General features: G+C 41.4%; 3 protein-coding genes across 4 annotated transcripts in view; 2 read left to right on the top strand and 1 right to left on the bottom strand.

Moving 5' to 3' along the window:
• The window catches only part of aebp1b (AE binding protein 1b), a 27,557-nt gene extending 15,186 nt beyond the window's left edge, over positions 1–12,371 (top strand). The window contains exons 8-22 of the mRNA XM_062051169.1: positions 1,245–1,316; positions 1,408–1,517; positions 5,211–5,350; positions 5,429–5,513; positions 5,593–5,737; positions 5,810–5,898; positions 8,952–9,075; positions 9,269–9,465; positions 9,555–9,731; positions 9,808–9,968; positions 10,042–10,556; positions 10,634–10,773; positions 10,928–11,027; positions 11,112–11,278; positions 11,372–12,371. Coding sequence (XP_061907153.1) covers positions 1,245–1,316; positions 1,408–1,517; positions 5,211–5,350; positions 5,429–5,513; positions 5,593–5,737; positions 5,810–5,898; positions 8,952–9,075; positions 9,269–9,465; positions 9,555–9,731; positions 9,808–9,968; positions 10,042–10,556; positions 10,634–10,773; positions 10,928–11,027; positions 11,112–11,278; positions 11,372–11,761 — 2,612 coding nt within the window. The 3' untranslated portion in view covers positions 11,762–12,371. The remainder of the gene's footprint in view (positions 1–1,244; positions 1,317–1,407; positions 1,518–5,210; positions 5,351–5,428; positions 5,514–5,592; positions 5,738–5,809; positions 5,899–8,951; positions 9,076–9,268; positions 9,466–9,554; positions 9,732–9,807; positions 9,969–10,041; positions 10,557–10,633; positions 10,774–10,927; positions 11,028–11,111; positions 11,279–11,371) is intronic.
• pold2 (polymerase (DNA directed), delta 2, regulatory subunit) lies at positions 12,358–23,066 on the bottom strand. Of its 2 annotated transcripts, XM_062051170.1 has the most exons (11): positions 22,079–23,066; positions 21,748–21,988; positions 20,921–21,042; positions 18,885–19,008; positions 18,705–18,819; positions 18,405–18,603; positions 16,383–16,463; positions 16,136–16,293; positions 15,943–16,070; positions 12,897–12,998; positions 12,358–12,736 (listed from the first exon to the last, which is right to left on the bottom strand). In XM_062051170.1, exons 1-11 carry the CDS (start codon positions 22,235–22,237, stop codon positions 12,576–12,578), a joined length of 1,590 nt encoding a protein of 529 aa, XP_061907154.1. In that variant the 5' UTR covers positions 22,238–23,066; the 3' UTR covers positions 12,358–12,575. The 2 variants fall into 2 exon arrangements, with proteins under 2 accessions (XP_061907154.1, XP_061907155.1); XM_062051171.1 differs by having other exon boundaries at positions 12,359–12,736; positions 21,748–22,227.
• nono (non-POU domain containing, octamer-binding) lies at positions 22,606–24,252 on the top strand. Its single transcript, XM_062051172.1, has one exon. The coding sequence runs from the start codon at positions 22,747–22,749 to the stop codon at positions 24,013–24,015; it is 1,269 nt and encodes a 422-aa protein (XP_061907156.1). The 5' UTR covers positions 22,606–22,746; the 3' UTR covers positions 24,016–24,252.

Below are 24,252 nucleotides of genomic sequence, written 5' to 3'. Positions count from 1 at the left end.
TTACATGTCCCTTGGCAAGTTTCACTGCAATAAGGCGCTTTTGGTAGCCATCCACAGAACTTTCCTCCAGAAGGTCTTATCTTTGTCCATGTGATGTCAGATGAAACAAAAATGTAGCTGTTTGGCCACAATACCCAGCAATATGTTTGTAGGAGAAAAGGTGAGGCCTTTAATCCCAGGAACACCATCCCTACCCTCAAGCATGGTGGTGGTAGTATTATGCTCTGGGCCTGTTTTACTGCCAATGGAACTGGTGCTTTACAGAGAGTAAATGGGACAATGAAAAAGGAGGATTACCTCCAAATTCTTCAGGACAACCTAAAATCATCAGCCCAGAGTTTGGGTTTTGGGCACAGTTGGGTGTTCCAACAGGACAAAGACCCCAAACACATGTCAAAAGTGGTAAAGGAATGGCTAAATCAGGCTACAATTCCCAAAGTCCTGATTAAACGTGTGGACAATGCTTAAGAAACAAGTCCATGTCAGAAAACCAACCAATTTAGCTGAACTGCACCAATTTTGTCAAGAGGAGTGGTCAAAAATTCAACCAGAAGCTTGTGGATGGCTACCAAAAGCGCCTTATTGCAGTGAAACTTGCCAAGGGACATGTAACCAAATATTAACATTGCTGTAAGTATACTTTTGACCCAGCAGATTTGGTCACATTTTCAGTAGAGCCATAATAAATTCATAAAAGAACCAAACTTCATGAATGTTTTTTGTGACTAACAAGTATGTGCTCCAATCACTCTATCACAAAAAAAATAAGAGTTGTAGAAATGATTGGGAACTCAAGACAGCCATGACATTATGTTCTTTACAAGTGTATGTAAACTTTTGACCACGACTGTATATTATAACAATTGTGCACACATTGCTTGTCTCCAGTTCACCCGTGACAACAGAAGGATAAAGGGTAGAAAATGATTGTATAAAACCACAAAGGTTATTGTTAAATAATATCATTGTTATTGTCCAAGAAAGTAACTATTGTGCCTCAAGGGCAACAGAAAACAGAACATTCCAGTGGAAAATCCTATTATTAAAAAACGTTGATGAACACTTGAAGTGGAAGTGTATTCAAAATGTTCGTGCTCTCTTCATGAGGATTTTTGGGATGAGAACATGCAACAGTGATGATGATTTCCCCTGATGGGATCTGGGTTGCACAAGATGGGGGAGGTTCAGGGGCCAATGGTGTGGAATTTATTTTGTGTAAAGACTGTTTTTCTGACCTCTGCCAGAGAGAGCACAGAGACTGAAGGAGGCCGAAGAGCGTGCCAAGAACAGACCACGTGTCTATAAAGAGCCAAAGAGTGAGTCAAATGCTGTCCACAATCTGGAAAACATATCAGATGCTTTGCTTTTTCCTCATACGACATTTATTTCCTGTGCTGTGTGTCTCAGAATGTCCTCCCCTGGGCATGGAGTCCCACAGGATCGAACCAGATCAGCTTACCGCTTCCTCTATGTCTCAATATGACTTTGCCCCACAGAAGGCACGCCTCAACATGCAGGTACACGTCAATCAGGATGTGCACACTATCACAGGCGTCACTTACACACTGGAAACATCTGTAAACCAACTCTTAACCACCTACACATCTTGAGACATGCTGCAAAATAATTAAAAGCAGACTACTTAAATGGACATTTTGTACCAGTTTAACTTGATGATAGCTTGCATGCCGGTCATCATGTTGTTGTTACACTTATGCAAATTGTCTACCTTCGACATGAAGTATAAAATAAAACACTAGCATTACCATAGCATTAGGTACACCTAAACTCTTAATCTTCTATGCTCTAACACTAGAGTCACTTTGAAAAAGAAAATAGTAATAATAATGTTGACAAATGTATTATTTGTGGTTTGTGGCTACAGTAACGACGGCATACTATTATACTTGAGCAAAATATTGGGAAACAAATGGCAAAAATAACTATTTAAGTTGCTAAATCTGTCATTTATTACTGGAAACTATTATTATGAAGGCAGTTTGTCACATAAACTACGGAATAAAACAGTTTGAAAATATTTTTTTAATAAGATTTGACCGCTAATTCTGTATTAGCGGTTTAATTGATGTCCTGATGAATGCTGCATGCAATAAGAATGCATCTTCTGCGTTATCATGGTTGCAATATTAGTACAGAACTTAGATTTTCAAACTTAATTGGTTCTTGAGCAACATTTGTTATCAGGAAAGTTTGTATATTAAAGCAAATTTCTCCCAACAAAAACAATGTAAACATGAATAATGGGTTGCAGCCTCGACAAAATATTTGAGTAAAGGTTTGCACACTTTGAACACAATATGAAGCGCTATACAGTACTGTATCAACATAACGAGGGGGTAAAAGATCAACCTTCAATATAATAATGAAGTCCAAACAACTGAAATGTCCTGCCAACACGCACACAAATTGTCACTAGCACTGTGGTGCACTAACAGTTTGAAATCACACAATTCCTTAACTTTAACAGCCAAGTCGCTACCTTGTTGGTAGGGGGGCTGTGTCAACAACGTTGTGGATACTTTCCTGAATGTTTCAAACCACACAGCTTGTCCATTGCTTTTTTGAACTCTGTAAAAGGGCTAAAACATTTTAAAAAGCACACAAAGTAGTAGCTAGCAGAGTAAGTAACAACAGCACTGCTGTGCTGATTGAATGAGCACCGGTGATGGATCAGCCCGCCCTCAATGTACTGTATGTGCTGCTTGGCACAGTGGTTGTGGTGCGAGGCACACAAGGAGTGGATGAAATGTTTGCACACCAAATATGTTTTATTTGGCCTGTGCTTCGTATATCGAAAAGTTTGTACAATGAGGACTTTGGAAATTGAGGTTCCACTGTACAAATATTACAACACCCAAAACCAGTGAAATTGGCATGGTGTGTAATTCGTAAATAAAAACAGAATACAATGATTTGCAAATACTTTACAACTTATATTCAACTGAATAGACTGCAAAGACAAGATATTTAATGTTCGAACTGAGAAACTTAATTTTTTTTGCAAATAATCATTAACTTAGAATTTAAAGGCAGCAACACATTGCAAACAAGTTGGCACAGGGGTATTTTTACCACTGTGTTACATGGCCTTTCCTTTTAACAACACTCAGTAAACGTTTGGGAACTGAGGAGACACATTTTTGAAGCTTTTCAGGTGGAATTTTTTCCCATTCCTGCTTGATTTACAGCTTAAGTCAGGGGTGGGCAATTAATTTTTACCGGGGGCCGCATGAGCAACCCGAGCACTGCTGGAGGGCCACATCCACAATATTTCAATTAAATTTTGCTCAATATTATTTTTGATATACACCGTAAGATAAATAATAATAATAAGAATTAATAATAATAGTAATACTTCAACATAGTGTGTGTAACAGCATTCCATGACTAATATAAATAAACATTAATAATAAATGACAGTAAAATAAGCACACGTATGACTGAGGAGTCATAGTGTAACTTTGTGTGGTGTTTGAGTTGTCCGACTTTTTGTGTGGCCTTAAACGCACCAGTGATTTAGTGCTATGCGTGTTGGTGACAGATGACAAGTTGGTTTTGGCCTGGTTTGTACGGCAGAAAAGGACTAGTTTTTCGAGATAGAATTGTTTTACTCATGTTTTTGGTGTGGTTATGTCCGAATATAAACAGTTTTGCTCAATAAAGTGATCGATATAATTCCTGTCCTCGAAGCATCTCGATAGACGTTACAATAATTGAACGGTGTTGACGAACACTGTTAGGGCCGCTTGTTGTCACTGTCACTCAAAGTTGCATTGCAAAATTACATAGAATAAATGTTTATTTTGTTTAGAATTCAGATGGGATTTGATTTGGTGCGCGGCATATATTTGCTGCGTGCAGCAGACGCTTGAGCAGTGCGCAATTGCGCAGGCACGCACCTTAGAGCAGTGGTCCCCAACCTTTTTGTAGCTGGGGACCGGTCAACGCTTGAAAATTTGTCCCACGGACCGGGGGGGGGGGGGTTTCTTTTTTTTTTTTTTCATAAAGAAATACAATCATGTGTGCTTACGGACTGTATACCTGCAGACTGTATTGATCTATATTGACATACACATACACAATATGTATATATAGTGTTTTTATGTTGATTTAATTTTTAAAAAATAATAATAATAATTTTAATTTATTTTTTTATTTTTTTTTATTTCTTGCGCGGCCCGGTACCAGTCGGTCCGCGGACCGGTACCGGGCCGCGGCCCGGTGGTTGGGGACCACTGCCTTAGAGGGAACGTTGCTTTGCAGTCCATGTCTTGTTGGAAACACGCCATTCTTCATCAACGTTTCTCTTTTTAGCGTCTCGGGTGTAAACCGTGCATCACTTGTCGCTGTGCACCTTCACTCGCAGGTTACACACGGACACACGCCCATAAATAATACTTTTCAAAATAAAAGCAGCACAGTTGTATTGTGCTCAGGACATAGATGTTTTTTCAACTTTATTTTGTAGTGATTGCAGCTGTTCACATTCACTCACAATCACGCACACGTCGACACGGAAGTAATACAAATACCGATTTTCAAAACAAAAGCAGCACCATTGTATTGCACACTCGACATAGATACTTTTTTAAATTTATTTTGTAATTTATAATTGGCCTCACGCGGGCCGGACAGGGACGCACAAAGGGCCGGATGCGGCCCGCGGGCCGCAGAATGCCCAGGTCTGGCTTAAGTTGTTCAACAGTCCGGGGTCTCTGTTGTGGTGTTTTAGGCTTCATATTTCGACACACATTTTCAATGGGAAGCAGGTCTGGACTACAGGCAGGCCAGTCTAGTAGCTATGAAGCCACGCTGTTGTAACACGTGTCTTGGCATTGTCTTGCTGAAATAAGCAGGGGCGTCCATGATAACGTTGCTTGGATGGCAACATATGTTGCTCCAAAACCTGTATGTATCTTTCAGCATTAATGGTGCCTTCGCAGATGTGTAAGTCACCCATGCCTTGGGCACTAATACACCTCCATACCATCACAGATGCTGGCTTTTGAACTTTGCGCCTATAACAATCCAAATGGTTCTTTTCCTCTTTGTTGCGGAAATTGCAAATCATTGTATTCTGTTTTTATTTACGATTTACACAACGTGCCAACTTCACTGGTTTTGGGTTTTCTACAACCCCCTGCACAAACCAATGATGAAGACTGTTTCCTGTCCTTATTGGACTCTAGGGTTCTGATGATGAAGATAAAGCTCAAGGAGGAGCATGGTGTGCCAACACAGACGACAAAGTTCACTGGTTTGAGATTGACACTCGCAGAGCAACTGAGTTCACTGCAGTCATAACTCAGGGTCGGGACTCCCTAAACGAGTAAGACACAAATAACACAAAAGAACACTTTGTCTCCTGCTGTGTCTCAATTTAACGACTTTCCTTGTGTCATTGCAGGACTGACTTTATGACGTCATACTTCCTGGCTTTCAGCAATGACAGCAGGGAGTGGACCACTATCCATGATGGCTACGCCGACTGGGTGAGCTCGCCTATTAAAGATGGAACTATCCTGAGCACTTCAACATTATACATTTTCTTTCTCTTCATTTTTTCCCCAGCTGTTCTTTGGAAACAACGATAAGGACACTCCAGTAATGAACCAGCTAGCAGAGCCAGTAGTGGCCCGTTACATCAGAATCATTCCTCAAAGCTGGAATGGCACTCTGTGTATGAGACTGGAGGTTCTAGGCTGCCCTTTGCCTGGTGAGCATCACACTAGGAAAGCATATACAATGATATACAAAACATATATAACACTCTCTGTGTCACACACAGATCCAGATGTTGTCCAGTACAGGCAAAATGAAGTCACTCCAGTGGATTACCTGAAGTTTAAGCACCACAGCTACACAGAAATGGTGGCAGTGAGTACATTTTTGAATGGCTCCCAAAGAAGACAAATTAAGGGAATGTCAGCTTTATAGGGGAACTGCACATTTTTGGAAAATGTTGCTTATCATTCACAATCATTGTGAGAGATAAGAATACACATCTTGTAAGATGCGGCTAACGGGAGTCACCGCTGTGGCCTTCAAAGCCCTTTAAAAAAAACACTTCAAAACCTTCCATCAAGGTTTTATATACACACTGCAAGTATACGTATAATGTAGTAACAGACACGTTCATACCAATATTTAATATGTACGATATTTACCATGTTTTGGTCATTTTAAGCATTAACGGGACATCTTTCTTAGGCTCATTTATTTCACTGCCCATGGCAATATTGATTGACTGATTGATTGAAACTTGTATTAGTAGATTGCACAGTACAGTACATATTCCGTACAATTGACCACTAAATGGTAACACCCGAAAAAGTTTTTCAACTTGTTTAAGTCGGGGTCCACGTAAACACACTTCCGACTTCCGGAAACTAACGCGTGTGTGTGTTCTAATCATGGCAGACTTGGTAATAGATGACGAAGATGGCTAATTTTGGACAAATGAAGACTTACAACCTTATCTTTTTGAAGCTGAATATACAAAGAGGGTGAAACGTTGGAGCAGACGGAAGCCGAGAGAGTCAAGAACGGCGTGAATTGACCGTGTAAATGTGGAGCTTGGAACTAAGCTATGCTGACAGATATTGAGTGGATACCAAAAATAAACAGGGAAGTCGAGTAAGTCACTATAATATTGATCGTGATACATGCAGCACATCATACTTGTTATTAGAACTACATCCACTGTAGCGCTAGCTGTGTACAAACAAAACATGAAATGTGGGCTAATACTTTAGATCAGTGGTTCTTAACCTGGGTTCGATCGAACCCTAGGGGTTTGGTGAGTCGGGCTCAGGGGTTCAGCAGAGGTCAAGACACACCCGACTCATCGTGTAAATAAAAACTTCTCCCTATCGGCATATTACGGATACGGCAACAGCAGAAGTCACACTGATTTGCAGGTGTGTAATTTGTTGTGAGTTTATGCACTGTGTTGGTTTTGTTCTTTGAACAAGGTGATGTTCATGCACGGTTCATTTTGTGCACCGGTAATAAAACATGGTAACACTCTAGTATGGGGAACATATTCACCATTAATTAGTTGCTTATTAACATGCAAATTAGTAACATATTGGCTCTTAAAATGAATATGAAAAAAACAAAAGTTATGGCAAATTCCATGGTACCTCATGGACCTGTGACTGTTAATGGAAATGAAATTGATGAAGTTAATGAATATATCTATCTGGGGCAGAGATTTAGCCTGAAAGAAAAGAGTCAAGAACAGGAGATAGGGAGGAGAATCAGATTGGGCTGGTGCCAATATGGAAAACTGAGCAACATCATGAGAGGAGAAATACCGTTAAGCCTAAAAAGAAAGGTCTTTAATCAATGCGTGTTACCAACCATGACATATGGAGCTGAAACCTGGGCATTGTCAAATAAAATGGAAAAGAAAATAGCAGCAGCACAACACAACATGGAAAGAAATATGCTCGGAATCACATATAAAGACAGAAAAACAAATGAATGGGTGAGAAAACAAACGCAAGTCCAAGACATTATGAGAACTATCAAATTCAGTAAGTGGAAGTGGGCTGGACATATCAGTAGAACAGATAATAGATGGACTTCCCTAATGACATCATGGAGACCCATGGATGGGAGCAGAAATAGAGGAAGACCAAGAGTGAGATGGCGAGATGAGATAGACAAATATTGGGGAACAGTGCAGTGGCAGGGAGCAGCTAGAGATCGTTCACTATGGCAGAAACATGCTGAGGCTTTCGTCCAGCAGTGGACTGACAATGGCTGATGATGATGGCTCTTAACTAGTCATTATTAAGTACTTATTAATGCCTTATTCGGCATGGCCTTATTATAACCCTAACCCTCTAACCCTGGCCCTAACCCTCTAACCCTAACCCTAACCAAATAACTCTAAATTAAGTCTTTGTTACTTAGAATATGTTCCCCTAGTGTCCAAAAAAACTCTAAATTAAGTCTTTGTTACTTAGAATATGTTCCCCATACTAAAGTGTTACCAAAAACATATAACTTTGTCTTGAATTTGAAAAAAAACAACATTGTATTTTTCACTAAAGAAGGGTTCGGTGAATGCGCATATGAAGCTGGTGGGGTTCGGTACCTCCAAAAAGGTTAAGAACCACTACTTTAGATACTGTAATTTGATTGTTCATGTTTTTCAGTCAGTACAGACTGGTGTCCTATCACATTGTGTTGTGCATTACAAACTCAAGCGGTTCAGCTGCTGAGGCAAAAGCTATCTTACGGCTAATGCTGTAGCATGCCGTCATAAGGCGATGTGTTACTAAGCTACAAAAACAGTTCTTCAGTGTCTGGGCTTACAATAACAATGTCGTTACAGCTTGGTAATTATACAGGTTACTGGACATAAATGAAGTATGGTTGGCGGTTTACCGATGCATTAAGGTGATTTAGAGGCAGAATGGATTGCTCCCATTAGCTGCATTGGTAGCCACCTACAACGAGTCGATTATTACAAATTAGAATGCAAAAATAAAAACCATGTGTGTTGTTGTCTCTCAGAAATTTTGAACGATAGGCAAAAATCCAAAAGTGCAGTTCACCTCAATGGCACTGTGCTGTATGTAGATTCGGGAGAAAACCTTGCAGCTCATTCATTTTTGAAACCACTAGAGGGCAATGTTACCTTCCACAGTCAATCAATGAGGGCTGTGCTGGACCTTCAGTTTTCACACAGACAGAGTAAAGTTGATCCAAGCTTGAAAATGAGCAATTGTTTTACATAGCTTACTTTGCTGCAACACTTGTGGGATCAGTTTCGCTCCAAGCTCACATTCACAATTGTCGAGCATTAAAGGGTGTATTTCGCCTTTATCTGACACAGCTCACATAGAAAAATAGAATTTGATGCGTGTTTAAAAAGAACACAATAATACAACGTTGAAACATTCTCTGTTGTTCAGCTAATGAAGTCAGTGCACGAAGAGTGTCCCAATATCACCAGCGTCTACAGCCTGGGCCGCAGCTCCAAAGGACTAGACATCATGGCCATCGTAATCTCTGGCAATCCCACAGAGCACGAAATAGGTGAGAATATGTGATGTATGACAATATCGTTATTGAAGTTAAAATCTAGGTTTCCTGTAGATGAAAATTAATAGATTCATCAGGTTGTATCAAGGCCCCCTTTTGTTTCCTATTCCTGCCAATAAACACCAGATTGAGTCATTCGTTCATCATTGATGGAACACGATGCCCTCTTGTTTGGCATTCTCTGCAGGTGAGCCAGAGTTCCGCTTTACAGCAGGTCTCCATGGTAACGAGGCAGTGGGCCGGGAAATGATACTGCTTCTTATGCAGTACTTGTGCAAGGAATACAGAGACCGAAACCCTCGAGCTCAGCGGCTGGTGGATGGGATACGCATCCACTTGGTGCCCTCGCTCAACCCTGATGGACACGAAGAAGCATTTGAAGCAGTGAGTTGGAAAATTGCATGTAAAAAGTATGTGGAAATGTCTGTGGTTCGTAATTTTGCTGCATGTGGTCCACTTTTTTCTACTTGCAGGGCTCAGAACTAAGTGGATGGGCCACCGGCCACTTCACCAACGAGGGATTTGACATTTTCCAAAACTTTCCTGATCTAAACAGCATCCTGTGGGATACAGTAGATAGAGGCATGGTGCCCAAACTAGCCCCCAACCACCACATCGCCATACCTGACAACGGAATGTCCAACAGCTCGGTAAGGTGCTTTTCTTTGTCTTTCTATAGACTTGTACATCACTTGTGTGGGTTCCGGTTCTTCTGTTTGATCTTAGATTGCTGGAGAGACCAGGGCCATTATTTCTTGGATGGAAAGCCACCCGTTTGTGTTGGGTGCAAACTTCCAGGGTGGCGAGTCCTTTGTGGCGTATCCCTATGACAGTTTACGTCTCAACAAGCCGGCCGAGGACAAGCCGCACAGCCGCAAGAAGAGACAGTAGGACCTCACACCTCATGCTCATTCAACTTCTGTGTCATTTATTAGTCCTTATTTCATGTATTTAATACAGGTATGAAGAGGAGGGCTTTGATGTGACAGAGTGGGGACAGGGATACCACGAGGAGCCGGATCAAAACCGAGGTTATCCAGAGCATGAGGAGTGGGGGGGTCACGGCTACAGCCAGGGCTACGACCAGGGCCAGGGCTATGACCAAGGCCAGGGCTATGATCACAACCAAGGCTATGATCACAACCAGGGCTATGATCACGGTCAAAGTTACGACCATGGACATGGCTATGACCACAACCAAGGATATGACCATGGCTATGATCCCAGCTACAACCAGGGTTATGGTCACAGGGAGGAAGAAGAGGATGACAGACAGCGAAGCGGAGGCTACCAATATGCTGAGCCTGAAGATTTGCAAGAGATCCCAGATGAATCCCTCTTTAGATGGTTAGCCGTGTCCTACGCCTCCACACATCTGACCATGACACACAACTACCACGGGTCCTGCCATGGGGACATCACGTCAGGAGCGCATGGCATCGTCAACCGGGCTAAATGGAAGCCAGTCACAGGAAGTGAGCAGAGATTAATTTCTTCAATGGCTGTTGACCCGTCTGTGATACGCCCAAAGTAAACATATTTATCTCCACAGGCATGAATGACTTTAGCTACTTGCACACCAACTGCTTGGAGCTGTCCATTTTCCTGGGCTGTGATAAATTCCCTCATGAGACGGAGCTTCAGCGCGAGTGGGAAAAGAACAGGGAGGCCATGCTTATCTTCATGGAGCAGGTCAGACGCTCACACACAATCTACTGAAGATACTTTTCTCATGTGGAATCCTCAAAATAAAAACGTTTTTATTGCAGGGTGCCCTGCCATAGTAAGTAGGTCCTGGTGTTTATAATTTAACTGTAAACTCTAATTTACTTGGTGTTGCGCTTAGGTTCATCGTGGCATTCGAGGCATAGTAAAGGATCAGCAGGGCAATGCTATTGCAAACGCTACTGTGTCTGTAGAAGGGATAAACCATGACGTCACTACGGGTCAGATCAAATGCACAAAATATGACATGACAGCCAAATTTTGCAAACTGCACACTGGAACTCAAACCCTATTTTGCTCTGTAGCGCCAACTGGTGACTACTGGCGGCTGCTAAACCCTGGAGAGTACCGTGTGACGGCAAAAGCTGATGGCTTCTCTTCACTGACCAAACTGTGCGTAGTGGGTTACCAGGCGGGAGCAACCACCTGCAGCTTCAACTTGGCCAAATCCAACTGGGACCGCATTAAACAGGTGAGGCCATGATGACTTCATACAATACCAGACAATACCAGAGTATACTTTGGCCTCAGATGAAGGGGTTTTCTTTTTTACATTGGCCCACAGATTTTGGCGCTCCATGGCAACAAACCAATTCGCCTGGTCAGCCATGGCAACACTAGAGTCCCACCCCCCGTAGTTGTCAATGGCAATGGACGTGTGGTTAATGGAAATGGGAACTCACCAGATTCACAAAACAGCAAAGAACAGCAGAGGAGACTCAAAATTGCTCGTATTCGCCGTCTCCGGCAGCAGAGGTTACTGAGGTTAAAATCAACAACAACAACAACGACCACCACCTTACCACCAACAACTACTACAATTCCGACAACGCCAGAGATCACCACACCCTGGTATGACTCGTGGCTATTAGAGGAGGGACAATCATCAGTACCTGAAGCCTTCACAGACTCCACTCTGGATTACAACTATGAGTACAAGATTGATGACTATTAAAGCACTCACTGCACTCGTCATCGTCATATTCTTTGAGCTACAACAATCCAGAAAGCGAGCTCAACCAAGCAGCACAGTTTGGAATAGGAAGCCCTGATCTGGTCTGTTTACTCTTACCATGGGGTTTGCAGGCAGGATGATGAGGACTGTCAGCTAAGACAACAGGGTGACTTCTTAGTGAAACAGAGTATGTACATGACTCGGTCCGGCGCCTTAAAAGAGAACAGCTGGTAAAAGTCTTATGCCAAAGTATGATGAAAATATTTCCAACGCTGTTTAACCTGTGACGCACCATTCCACACTATGGTAACAGTTGGTATCAAACCTTAGAGAATGAAAAAAAAAAAGACTGTACAATACCAAAGTGACAAACTGTACTGCTTGGTAGGAATTTGGCTTTTGTGTCTATTGTAAAACAAAGTTGGGTCATGTCTGTAACTTACTTTAACCTTGTTAACTATATACTGTAACACTTGAAAATATGATCCTTCACTGAAATTAACCATCTTTTTCAGTTGGATTGTTCATGCTGGATCTTTGACGCAATATTAAAGCTTTTTATACATGAATTTTGTTGCAGATGCACAATAAAAAAAAAGATTTGTTTTTACACCACATGTAACTCTTTACTCCGTTTTCACCCATGAAAAATATACTTTATATGAAATGAAGTCTGACAGTGTTTCTTCATGTGTGAGGAAATTAGTTTCAAATGTAGGCCAATTTTAATAACCTGAAATATGTTATGTTACCAAGTAAACCTCTCATAATACTATACATATGTGGGCATTATGTTAAAAGTTATTATGGACCCTCAGTGGCTGACATTCATCTCGCTCTCGCCATCGTCGCCTGCAGAAAAGGCGGAGAAGCTGACTGGCTCACATTCAAGAGTGCGTAAGTTGACAAAGCATGCTGTTTGGGTGCTGCTGAACTTTGGGATGGTGACCAAGAGGACTTCCTGGCCATCAGGACCTGGTAACGCCAGAGGATGAAGTGTGTTTTATACACTGAATTTGCATTGAAAAGGCTAATCACTTTGTACACTTCATGCTGAAGTTGAACAATCAATATACTGTGCATATTGTACAAATAAATTACACACAGGCAAATGAACTTGTGCACAAATACACACCTGAAAGAAGCTTTGACTCGAAGGAAGGGGCGTTCCCGCTGAAGTAAACATGGGGACACTCTTCCAAGATGAACGGATCTTTCATGTAAAATGGGTAACAACCTGACAGCAAATACACATGAGGTATATATGATTAGAAAGCGATCATCTAAATCAGGTCTTGGCAATCGGTGGCTTTTCGTCCTGGCTCCCTATTTGCTTTGAAACAAACTGTCAATAAATAATGTCCATTTAATTGTAATTTATTTTATTTAGTTAGTATATTTAAATGTAGCAGTTGTTATTTTGGAGAGTTCGGTGATCTTGAAATATAAAAATAAAACATATTTTTAATATTTTGTCAATTGAAATGTACGTCACATCTTCTACGCGTCATTGCTTGCTGCCAAGCAATTGCATTGTAAGCTGGCTGATCAATCTTGTCATTCACATAGTGGACAAAATAATGGCAAAAGGATTAAACCACCAACAGTTCGTTTCACTATTGGAAGAAGTTGAAAGTAGTTTTGTGCGATACCACTGATTTTGTTTCTGATCCAATACCAAGTAAAAATGTAGGTTGGTATTGGCGATACCGATCCGATACTTTGTGCAAATAGTGTCTGCCAAAATTTGTTGTCTATTCAAGTTGTCTATTTTCAAATAACATCCATCCAAAAAAACTGTAAAAATGTAAGAAAAAAGAGCAAAAAATATGTTTGTTCTGTGCGCAGAGAAATTTGTTGTTTTGTCTTTTTGGATTTAAATGAGGGGAAAAAAACTACCCAGAACTTTCAACAATAGGGTTGAAGGAATTGTTTCCATTCCCATCACTTTTCAGTTTGTGGTTTACATTTGATGTGGTGCTTTTCTTTGTTTTAAACAGTGCATCCGGTAAGTATTCGCAGCCCTTTACTTTTTCCACATTTTGTTAGGCTAAATGGAATAAATTCCTTTTGTCCTCAAAATTTTACACACAATACCCCATGATGACAATGTATTTTTTTTTATTTTAGCAAATGTATTAAAAAATTTTAAAAATTCAACATGTACTAAGTGTTCATAGTCTTTGCTCAATGTGTTGTTGATGAATCTTTGGCAGCAATTTCAGCCTCAAGTCTTTTTGAATACGATGCCACAAGCTTGGCACACCTATCATTGAGCATTTTTGCCTATTCCTTTTTGCCCAATCCTCTTTGCAGCACCTCTCAAGCTCTATCAGGTTTTTCATCTAGGGATGTCTCTGTACATTGCTGCATTCATCTTAGTCTAGTCAGAGAGGTGACCAAGAACCCGATGGTCACTCTGTCAGAGCTACAGCATTCCTCTATGGAGTGAGGAGAACCTTCCAGAAGAACAACCATCTCTGTAGCAAACCACCAATCAGGCCTGTATGGTATAGTGGTCAGACGGAACCCTTTTCCAGGTAAAAAAAAAAAAAATAGTTTGCCAAAATGCATGAAAGACTCCCAGACCATGAGAAACAAAATTCTGTGGTCTGATGAGACAAAGATTGAACTCTATGGCGTGAATGCCAGGCATCATGTTGGGAAGAAACCAGGCATCACTCTTCACCAGGCCAATACCTTTTCTACAGTGAAGCATGCTGGAGGCGGAATCATGCCGTGGGGATGTTTTGACCAGTCAGGATAGAGGGAAAAATGAATGCAGCAACATACAGAGACAATCTGGATAAAGATCAACGCTGAAATTGCTGCCAAAGATGCATCAACAAAGTATTGGGGAAAAGCTGTGAATACTTATATATATATGTTATTTTTAATTTTTAATACATTTGCTCGAATAAAAAACGTTTTACATCGTCATTATGGAGTATTATCTGTAGAATTTTGAGGACAAAAAATAATTGATTCCATTTTGGGATCAGGCTGTAACATAACAAAATGAGGAAAAGTGAAGCGCTGTGATTCCTTTTCGGATGTACTGTACAAAAGGTAAAAGACAATTGCATTAGATTACTATAAACTCTCCCAGTGCACACCCCCCAAATACATTTTGGGGACCGCTGATCTAAATCAGGGGTGCCCACACTTTTTCAGCAGGCGAACTACTTTTCAAACGACCAAATTGAGGTGATCTACCTCATCTTCATATGTATATATAAATAATTATATATATATATATATTTATGTCAGCAATCGGAGGGTTGCTGGTTACTGGGGTTCAATCCCCACCTTCTACCATCCTAGTCACGGCCGTTGTGTCCTTGGGCAAGACACTTCACCCTTGCTCCTGATGGCTGCTGGTTAGCGCCTTGCATGGCAGCTCCCGCCATCAGTGTGTGAATGTGTGTGTGAATGGGTGAATGTGGAAATACTGTCAAAGCGCTTTGAGTACCTTGAAGGTAGAAAAGCGCTATACAAGTATAACCCATTTATCATTTAATTTATATATAATATTTATATATATATATTTAGAATTTATATTTATTTATTTATTAAACAGATGTTTTTGTTAACATGTTTAAAGGTGGTTAATAAAAATACAAGCATATTTTACATATGTATCATGTAGTAATTGTAAGCATGTTCGAAATAAACTCAAATCATAACCATAACATATAGATTCCTTTCTTTCATGAAGACAAAAATATAATTTGGTGCATTCCCTGATTCTGATGACTTGCATTGACAACAAGAAATATATTGACGGCAAACTCCGTAGCTTGCTAGCTTGTGTGCGCTAGCTTTTTAAGACTCTTATTTTGTTAGCGCAGGCAGGATGGAGCAGCACTTTTATTGTGAAGACAGGAACTGCTTTTGACGGCATGTACGGCGCTAGAGTCTGTTGAAATATTAAGTGTTTCTCACCTTCCTGTCAGTCGTGTATTTTTAATACTGAGCCCGCAGCATCCAGTATCATCAAGATCGGGGTGCTGCTAATGTCAATCAACTGACGTCATATTGAAGATCGCCAATTTTTAGGACTATTTTTAATGCCGGGCTGGCGATCAACTGACACACCCTCCGCGATCGACCGGTAGCTTGCGATCGACATAATGGTCACCCCTGATCTAGATTGTTGTACAGCAGAGCGCATGAATTACCGAGGGTATCTGGGGCTGTTGGAGCGAGGTGGCGCAATCGTAGTGTTTCCTCTAGAATCTCCAGGTGACTGTTCATGCTGCTGTACTGCATAATGTTGCTGACATTCTGACCTGAGGTTCCAAGAAATCTGAATGGAAGCAAACGCAAAGCTTTGAAGCAAATGTCTGACCAATGCTTGTATTTTTTCCTCACCTCACTCCATCCACAGTGGCCTGGTATGGGTTGGAGGACAACTTTAGAGTGGGGTAGACTGAAGACAGAGGGAACATGCAGCGGTGCAAAGGCTGTTGAGGCAGCGTGTAGTTGGTGGGGTCGTACTGGCCGGGCATCACATCCACTGGGACTGATGACTAGAGGGACAGGAGTGACAATTCTGGATGAATTTGCACAACAATAAGCTGTAACTAAAAGAGTGGCGAGTGGAGGTAAGAAGGCTCACCACAAGCTGTAGCAGTAGCTCATCCAACAAGCGAATGGCCTCTACACTGCCAGCTTGAGTCTTCTTGGTCAGGTATTTGGCCTTAACACGCACAAAAAACAGGAAGTTACATGCAAAATAGCATTCATTTTAAATGATGTACAGTTGTTGACATTGTCATCACTGCCAAATGCAAAGTCTGATAGAGAAAGTTAAAGTATTTCCTGCGTTTGTACAGTAAGCATTAATTACCAGCAAACCCGAGGAGAGTTTTTATATCATCATTAATCATTGCAATAATTAGACCTTGGCCGATGGTAAATATATCAATTAATCGTATGACAATTAAGAATTAACTCCATAACTACGCAATCATTGATAAATTGCCATGTACGTGTGTGTCTGTTATGTTCGTCAGTCACTTTCAAACAGGATGCAAGTGGGTTCACTCTGTGCATCGCTCTCAGCACCTGAGCGTGTGTATTCAATAACAGAAATAAATGAACGGAGTGAATCCTCCTGTCAGTCATCTACAATGTTTGTCTCTGTGGGCAGAGGCGGATCCGCTAGTTTATACACATAAGATGCACGGAGAAAAAGCCTGGCAAGTCGGGAAACACTGCGCGGTAACAAAAATTAGGAGGACAATATGATTGCAAAACCAAAATGTCCCTTTGTGTGACATTGAGCAACATGATTGGAAAGTCATGGCAATAACAACAACCAAAAATAGTAAAGAAAACAAACCACCCGACCCAGTCTTCCAATATGGGAAAAAACTGTACTCCAAGATGTTTGGTGTTTAAGTGTAATTTTTGCTAACAGTGGTTAAGACAGACTCTATTTTATTTACATGTTTTGTTTACTTGTTGAGTATAATGAAAAGTTATTGACCATTCAATTACAATGGTAAAAAGAGAAATCAAAGTTTATTGTATTTAAAAGAAATACATGTAATATTATTATTATATATTCTGATTCAGCGTCTCTTCAGGTTTCAACTGGGGCTGCAACTAACAGTTATATTGATAGTCGATTAGTCAATGATTATCTTAACGATTAGTCGACTAATCAGATAAAGTGTACACATATTTAATGGCTCTAATTTTCCATCGACTTCTAAACGCAGCTTAAGTCCTTTTAGGCATGTGTTTACTAACAACAAAGATGACTAATTCATTCATAAGTATTTATTTATATTGTAATTCATTCAGCTCTTACAAAATGAAAATGACTAACAAAATGTTGTCCATTCATAAGAAAGGAAAGGCAAAGCGCTAAAAATAAAAACTACTGACCTTGTTTATTAGAGGTGGGAATCTTTGGCCACCTAATGATTCGATTACGATTCAGGAGCTACGATTCGATTAAAAATCGATTATTGATGCATCTTTAATTTATGTATATTGATGCAGTTTCACATTTACTTTTATTTCACCAAATAAGTGTTTATCACTTGCAACTTTTGAAAACAGTGCATTTGAAACAAGAAACAGTTGACTTACATTTATTAAATCCATGGACATGTAAAACTGGAACAAAAGTGCCCTATAATAAAGGAGCTGGTCGGATTTCTCTGTGAGGTGGCTCACTGCATTGTCTGGCCTAGTCCCCTTGCACCTTGTTTTGGTCCTAGTTCTGGATTTGATTTGACTATTTAACCAGAATTTCCTTTCCTTTTTCTGTTTGAATTCAAAGTTGTTCAACCTCTAAACTGTTTGGACTCCAAAGGGCGACTGTACTTAATTCACCGAAGGTGATTTTTTTTTAAAATTTGTTTATCATCAAGACCATGTCCATTAAAACGTATATATTTTTAAAACACATCTTTTTTATCCATTTTGGCCCATTGTTAAGTTTTGTCCTTAAAAACGTTGTCTTTTTAAAACTCTGGTTTCAGCGTTTGTCGGTGGACAGGTAAAACTTAGCTTTTTTGTTGTGTCATAACAAACGTGCAACAATATCTTATGTTTTTAACCTTGTTTAACAACAAACATGAAGTTTCTCTGCAGCCTACTTGAAAGGCTCAGAGACACAACTCACCTTGGTCGAGGCATCTTTGTCTTGTGTGCTCTCACTTAGGAGGTTTCCCACCATCAACACTCTTGATATTGTCGCTGCCCCACTCTGCTCCCCCTGTTCCCCGAGCTGACCCGTGACCATGTCCACCAGCAGCTGTAGCCCAAGCATGCTGTCAGCATGACTGCTTCCGAGACCGAGTCCTGAGACCAACAGCACAAATCTGCATGGGGTAAAGAAAAAGGATGGATATTGCAGTTACTTACATTACATCGAAAGCTCGCAGGTTGACTGCTTCGTATGCATGTGTATGTATCAGTATACCTATCTGCACTCAGTGCGGGTCTTGCAGTCTGCATTGGGAGATCAGCTGTGCAGAAGTCCTCTACTGTGAACTTGCCATCATTCTTCTCCGCTCCGTATATTGCAATGACGCTACCTAATTGAAAAAGCTATCACTTACGCGCACTCATTTAATTTTTTCAGGTCCAACAATCCTCTCACCTGTCACACACTTAGCTATGTCAATTTTGCCTTCTAGTTTGATTCTCTGAAGCTCGTCCTCCAGGATCAGCACGTCGTTGTCACTGATGAATTTAACTCGGGGAGGCTGGGGCAGCAGGTTGTGCTGAAGACGAGAAGATAGAGGAAAACAGACATTTACCTTACAATTAGGGTTATCAAAAATGATCAATACCAACATGCACAAATGACATTAATACTAACTTTTTTCAGTATCGTCAGTACCGAATACTGTGCAACAGTTTTTCCTTGGCAAGCTGCGTCAATTCTCGCAAGTGAACACTGAGTCAGCGCTGAAGAAAAATCAAGATCCAGTGTTTCCATGCTTGTTTGGCGCTTCAAGTTTGTTCTTGTTCATAAACAAATTATAATGGAACTGCATCATACGCTTCACAACACACCTAATACACACCTGCTTCGTCAGAGAAAAACACAGCAGACGATATCCGGTTTTACTTTAGTTTTGCATAGCCATTGCCTTTTCCTTTCCCTTTTGTTCATTTTTGGTTTAAGCATTACATACCTTTTTACCTGCACGCTGCCTCCCGCTTTGGTCTGCATATTGGGATCACAAGAAACCATCCTCTTATCACCCGACACATTCCGACTTTTACAAAGCAATTAACTACCTGCTGCCACCTACTGACATGGAGTATTACGTGGTTACCCTGCCGAGTTTTACACAGCACAGACACTAAGCAACGTCACATTATTTGAAGATTAGAAATTATTGATTTGCAAAAAATATTTTTGGGACCAATTAGGTGAAGTTGCGTAGTTTCCCACGGCACACTAGACAATATCTCACGCCGCGGCACAGAAACGAGTTTTGTTTTGATTTTCTTTTTTCTTTTTATTTTGTTGCGCGCACCCTTTAGCGATCGCCCACATTGTCCATAGCAAAAACCTGCCCTGGTTAGAATGCATAAATGTTCTTGTTCTACATAGGTAAAATTCCTCTTTAAATACCGTATTTTCTGCACTATAAGGCGCACCTAAAAACCTCTAATTTCCTCAAAAGCTGACAGTGCGCCTTATAATCCGGTGCGCCTTATATATGGACCAATATTGAGCCACAACAGGTCTCGCAACTACGCCGACTTCAATTTCCCCCTTCTACGGCTGCTTACTGTAGAAGAAGAAGCGCTTCTTCTTCTACGGGGGAAAATGAAGTCTTAGACTTAGACAAACTTTAATGATCCACAAGGGAAATTGTTCAACACAGTAGCTCAGTTACAATGATGGAAAGTGTAAGGATGGAAAGCACAATGCAGGTATAAATAGACTAATATAGCTATAAAAAAAACTAACATATATACAAATACAAATATAGTCGGCGGCTGCACCGTAGTTGCGAGACCTAAACTTTATGTAAAGATCCAAAAATGGCTCCTATTAAGAGACACGCTTACGACGCAGAGTTTAAACTCAAGGCGATCAGTCACGCAGTAGAACAAGGGAATAGAGCAGCAGCGAGAGAATTTAACATTAACAAATCAATGGTGCGGAAGTGGAGGAAGCAACATGATGACCTGCGCCAAGTAAAAAAGACTAAACAGAGTTTCCGAGGGAACAAAGCGAGATGGCTACAGTTGGAGGACAAACTCGAACACTGGGTTGTTGAACAGAGAGCAGCAAGTAGAAGTGTCAGTACAATCACGATTTGTTTTGTTGACATTCCCTTTAGCGCAGCTCCATCTAATGAATGCATAACGTAACCCCAGCCCCTACTGTAACGTCTATTCTATGCGCCTTATAATGCGGTGCGCCTTATATATGAACAAAGTTTTAAAATAGGCCATTCATTGAAGGTGCGCCTTATAATCCGGTGCGCCTTATAGTGCGGAAAATACGGTACTTGACAATTGACATATTTTCATTTAAGTAGTGAATTTAAAAGAACACGGGTCCAGTTTTTGTGCTACTTCACAGGTATTGACTACTGAAATTCTGGTATCTTGACAACCCTACTTAAAGTTCACTGAAGTTTGGAGCAAGTGAAAGTAAAGTACACTTACATCCTCACTGATCTCCTTAAGGATGGATGGCTGTAAGTCCATACGCTTGAACAACGTTCCCACAATACAACACTGTTCTCCAGTCTGAAGATCACACAGTTGACGGACGAGTACATTCGATCCTGCACACAAACCGTATTAGAACACTAAACACACAAATATGTGCACACGTTCACATGCATGCTTACTAGGGATGTCCGATAATGGCTTGTTTGCCGATATCCGATATTGTCCAACTCTTAATTATTGATACCGATACAGATATATACAGTCGTGTAATTGACACATTATTATGCCTAATTTGGACAACAAAGTATGATGAAGATAAGGTCCTTTTAAAAAAAATTAATACAATAAAATAAGATAAATAAATTAAAAACATTTTGTTGAATAAAAAACACAAGAAAACAAAGTAAAACAATATAAAAACAGTTAAATAGAAACTAGTAATTATGAAAAATAGTCAAATTAACTGTTAAAGTTTAGTACTATTAGTGGACCAGCAGCACGCACAATCATGTGTGCTTACGGACTGTATCCCTTGCAGACTGTATTGATATATATTCATATATAATGTAGGAACCAGAATATTAATAACAAAAAGAAACAACCCTTTTGTGTGAATGAGTGTACATGGGGGAGGGAGGTTTTTTGGGTTGGTGCACTAATTGTAAGTGTATCTTGTGTTTTTTATGTTGATTTAATTAAAAATTAAAATAAAAAACGATACCGATCATTTAAAAAAAAAACAAATACCGATAATTTCCGACATTAATTTTTTTTAAAGCATTTATCGGCCGATATTATCGGACATCTCTAATGCTTACCCCATTTTTGTTGGGCTTTTTCCGCGAGCACCGGTCTCATCTGCATGAGTCGTGCAGCGTAAATATGAGCATACTGACGATTGAAGCTCCGTGCCCCAATTCCAAAGCGCTCCGAGTGGGGGCTGTAGGCCGGGGAAGCCCTCTCGAACACTGGGGCCTGGTCCTGGTCCTCTGTCGGGCGGCGCAGGAGAGAGGAGCCGTCTCTTGGGGCACTCAGCTCGGAGAACATGATAGTCGTTAGCTAGCCGAAAAGGTTAGCCAAGTTACAAATTAATTGAGCGCTTTCAACCATAAACACGACTATAACCTTAGCAGACAAGCCTTTAACCACCTTGGCCCTCTTCAAAAAGTTAGCCCCAAACACCAAGTTATAAATGTTCAAATTTGTTTGTTTTCTGACTGCGCAAATTGAGAACGACCCGCGAAATCCTCGCTCTATCAGAGATGTTCTGTAGAGTGAACCATCACTTTTACCCATAAGACTGAACATTTACGTTGGCTTCTTTGAACAAAGAACCCGCTAGAAATTGCTTATAAACGTGGGTTTAAATTATTTCTATATATTTGTGTTATGTAGTTATTAGTCTTGCCTTTAATGAGAATACATATCTCAGTATCAATGTTATCAAAGACTTTTTAGGCAAAACGAGTATCAGCTAATCTCCTCTTTAGAACATCTCTGGTATAACGTGTTTCCGGGCTTGTGAGAGAGCCACAAAAGGTGCGAGAAAAAATATATATAGAAAGACGGTTTATGCTACACATTTAACAATATGTTTAAGGTATTTTTCTTTAAAGAGCACAGATAAATCGGTCGTTTTCCCCCCTCGGTCGCATATAATTGCGTCATTCATTCAAAAAATATTCGTCGCGTTGGTTTGACGTCACAATAGCGTCCTTCCCCCCCTCATCGCGTAGTAGAGTCGCCATTTTTCAAGCCTCTGCGAAGAGATTCAGACGATTTCTCGATTCGGTGTTTTAATTCTATTACCCAAAAAAATGCAAGGAAACAGGGGTCCTCAGCAGAACCATGGCGCCAACCGCCAGTCCGGGCAGGGCGACCAGAGGAAACAAGGGGGGAACACTAACGGCCAGGACCCCGGCAGCGACGCCACCCGCCTTAACGAGGCCCTGACTCTGGACCTGCAAAATTTCAGGAAGCCCGGGGAGAAAACCTTCACCCAGCGCAGCAGGCTTTTTGTGGGGAACCTTCCCACCGGAGTCACGGAGGAGGACATTGAAAAGCTGTTCGGAAAGTACGGCAAGGCATCCGAGATCTTTGTCAACAAAGACCGGGGCTTCGGCTTCATCCGCCTGGAGACGAGGATCATCGCCGAGATAGCCCGAGCCGAGCTGGACGACACCCCGTTCAGAGGGAGACCCATTCGGATTAGGTTTGCAACTCACGGCGCTGCTTTGTCTGTCAAAAATCTACCAGAGTTTGTGTCCAATGAGCTCCTGGAGGAGGCCTTTTCTGTGTTTGGTCAGATCGAGCGAGCTGTGATCGTGGTGGATGACAGAGGGAGGCCCACTGGGAAGGGGATAGTGGAGTTCACCGCCAAGCCAGCTGCAAGAAAGGCTTTGGACAAATGTCAAGATAGCGCCTATCTGCTCACCGCCTTCCCTCGGCCCATCACTGTGGAGCCCATGGAACAGTTAGACGACGAGGAGGGTCTGACGGAAAAGCTGATCAACAAAAACCAGCAGTACCACAAGGAACGCGAGCAGCCGCCGCGATTCGCTCAGCCGGGCACCTTCGAGTACGAATACGCCATGCGCTGGAAAGCCCTGATGGAGATGGAGAAGCAGCAGTTCGAAATGGTGGACCGCAACATGAAGGAGGCCCAGGAGAAGCTGGAGCAGGAGATGGGGGCGGCCCGCCATGAGCATCAGGTGATGCTGATGAGACAAGACCTGCTGAGGCGCCAGGAGGAGCTGCGCAGGATGGAGGAGCTCCACAGCCAGGAGGTGCAGAAGAGGAAGCAGGCCGAGCTCCGGCAGGAGGAGGAGCGCCGGCGGAGGGAGGAGGAGATGAGGATGCGCAACGAAGAGATGATGAAGCGACAGCAGGAGGGCTTCAGAGGCAACTTCCAGGAGAACAGAGAGCAGGAGATGAGGATGCACATGGGATCCACCGGCATGGCTGCGGAGAACGCTCCCCTCATGCCGGGCCCGGGCAACGCCAACATGCCTGGAAGTCAGGGCGGCTTCCCCAGAGGCCTCCCTGGACCTGGAGACTATGTGCCCAACAAGCAGCGCAGATTTTAAATTTTTTTGTGATTTTCTCTTTTTTTTTTTAAGTCCAATGAGAGAAAATGTTCTTTTGAAAAGTGGCACGTGTCTTTATTTCTCCCCATGGTGTTCTTTTGAAAAGTGTTTTTAGAAGTTACGCAACGCCACAATTGAGCCATGAGCTTTGCTTTCTTACTTTGTTTCATGGATAGAAAAATGAATTTTTTTGTCCTGTGGATTTTTCTCTAATAAAATATCCCATTTAAGAACGCT

Source organism: Entelurus aequoreus, linkage group LG06 (assembly GCF_033978785.1).
Source record: "Entelurus aequoreus isolate RoL-2023_Sb linkage group LG06, RoL_Eaeq_v1.1, whole genome shotgun sequence".
Classification (NCBI taxonomy): domain Eukaryota; kingdom Metazoa; phylum Chordata; class Actinopteri; order Syngnathiformes; family Syngnathidae; genus Entelurus; species Entelurus aequoreus.
Note: the sequence above shows the minus strand (reverse complement) of the source record. Positions and strands in the feature narration are given on the sequence as shown.

Coding starts and splice junctions, on each gene's coding strand:
- pold2 (XM_062051170.1), bottom strand. CDS start 22,237: ATGTTCAGTCTTATGGGTAAAAGTGATGGTTCACTCTACAGAACATCT. Junction 21,989..22,078: donor ACTTTTTGAAGAGGGCCAAG/GTGGTTAAAGGC, acceptor CTTTTCGGCTAG/CTAACGACTATCATGTTCTC. Junction 21,043..21,747: donor AAAAGCCCAACAAAAATGGG/GTAAGCATTAGA, acceptor GTTTGTGTGCAG/GATCGAATGTACTCGTCCGT.
- nono (XM_062051172.1), top strand. CDS start 22,747: ATGCAAGGAAACAGGGGTCCTCAGCAGAACCATGGCGCCAACCGCCAG.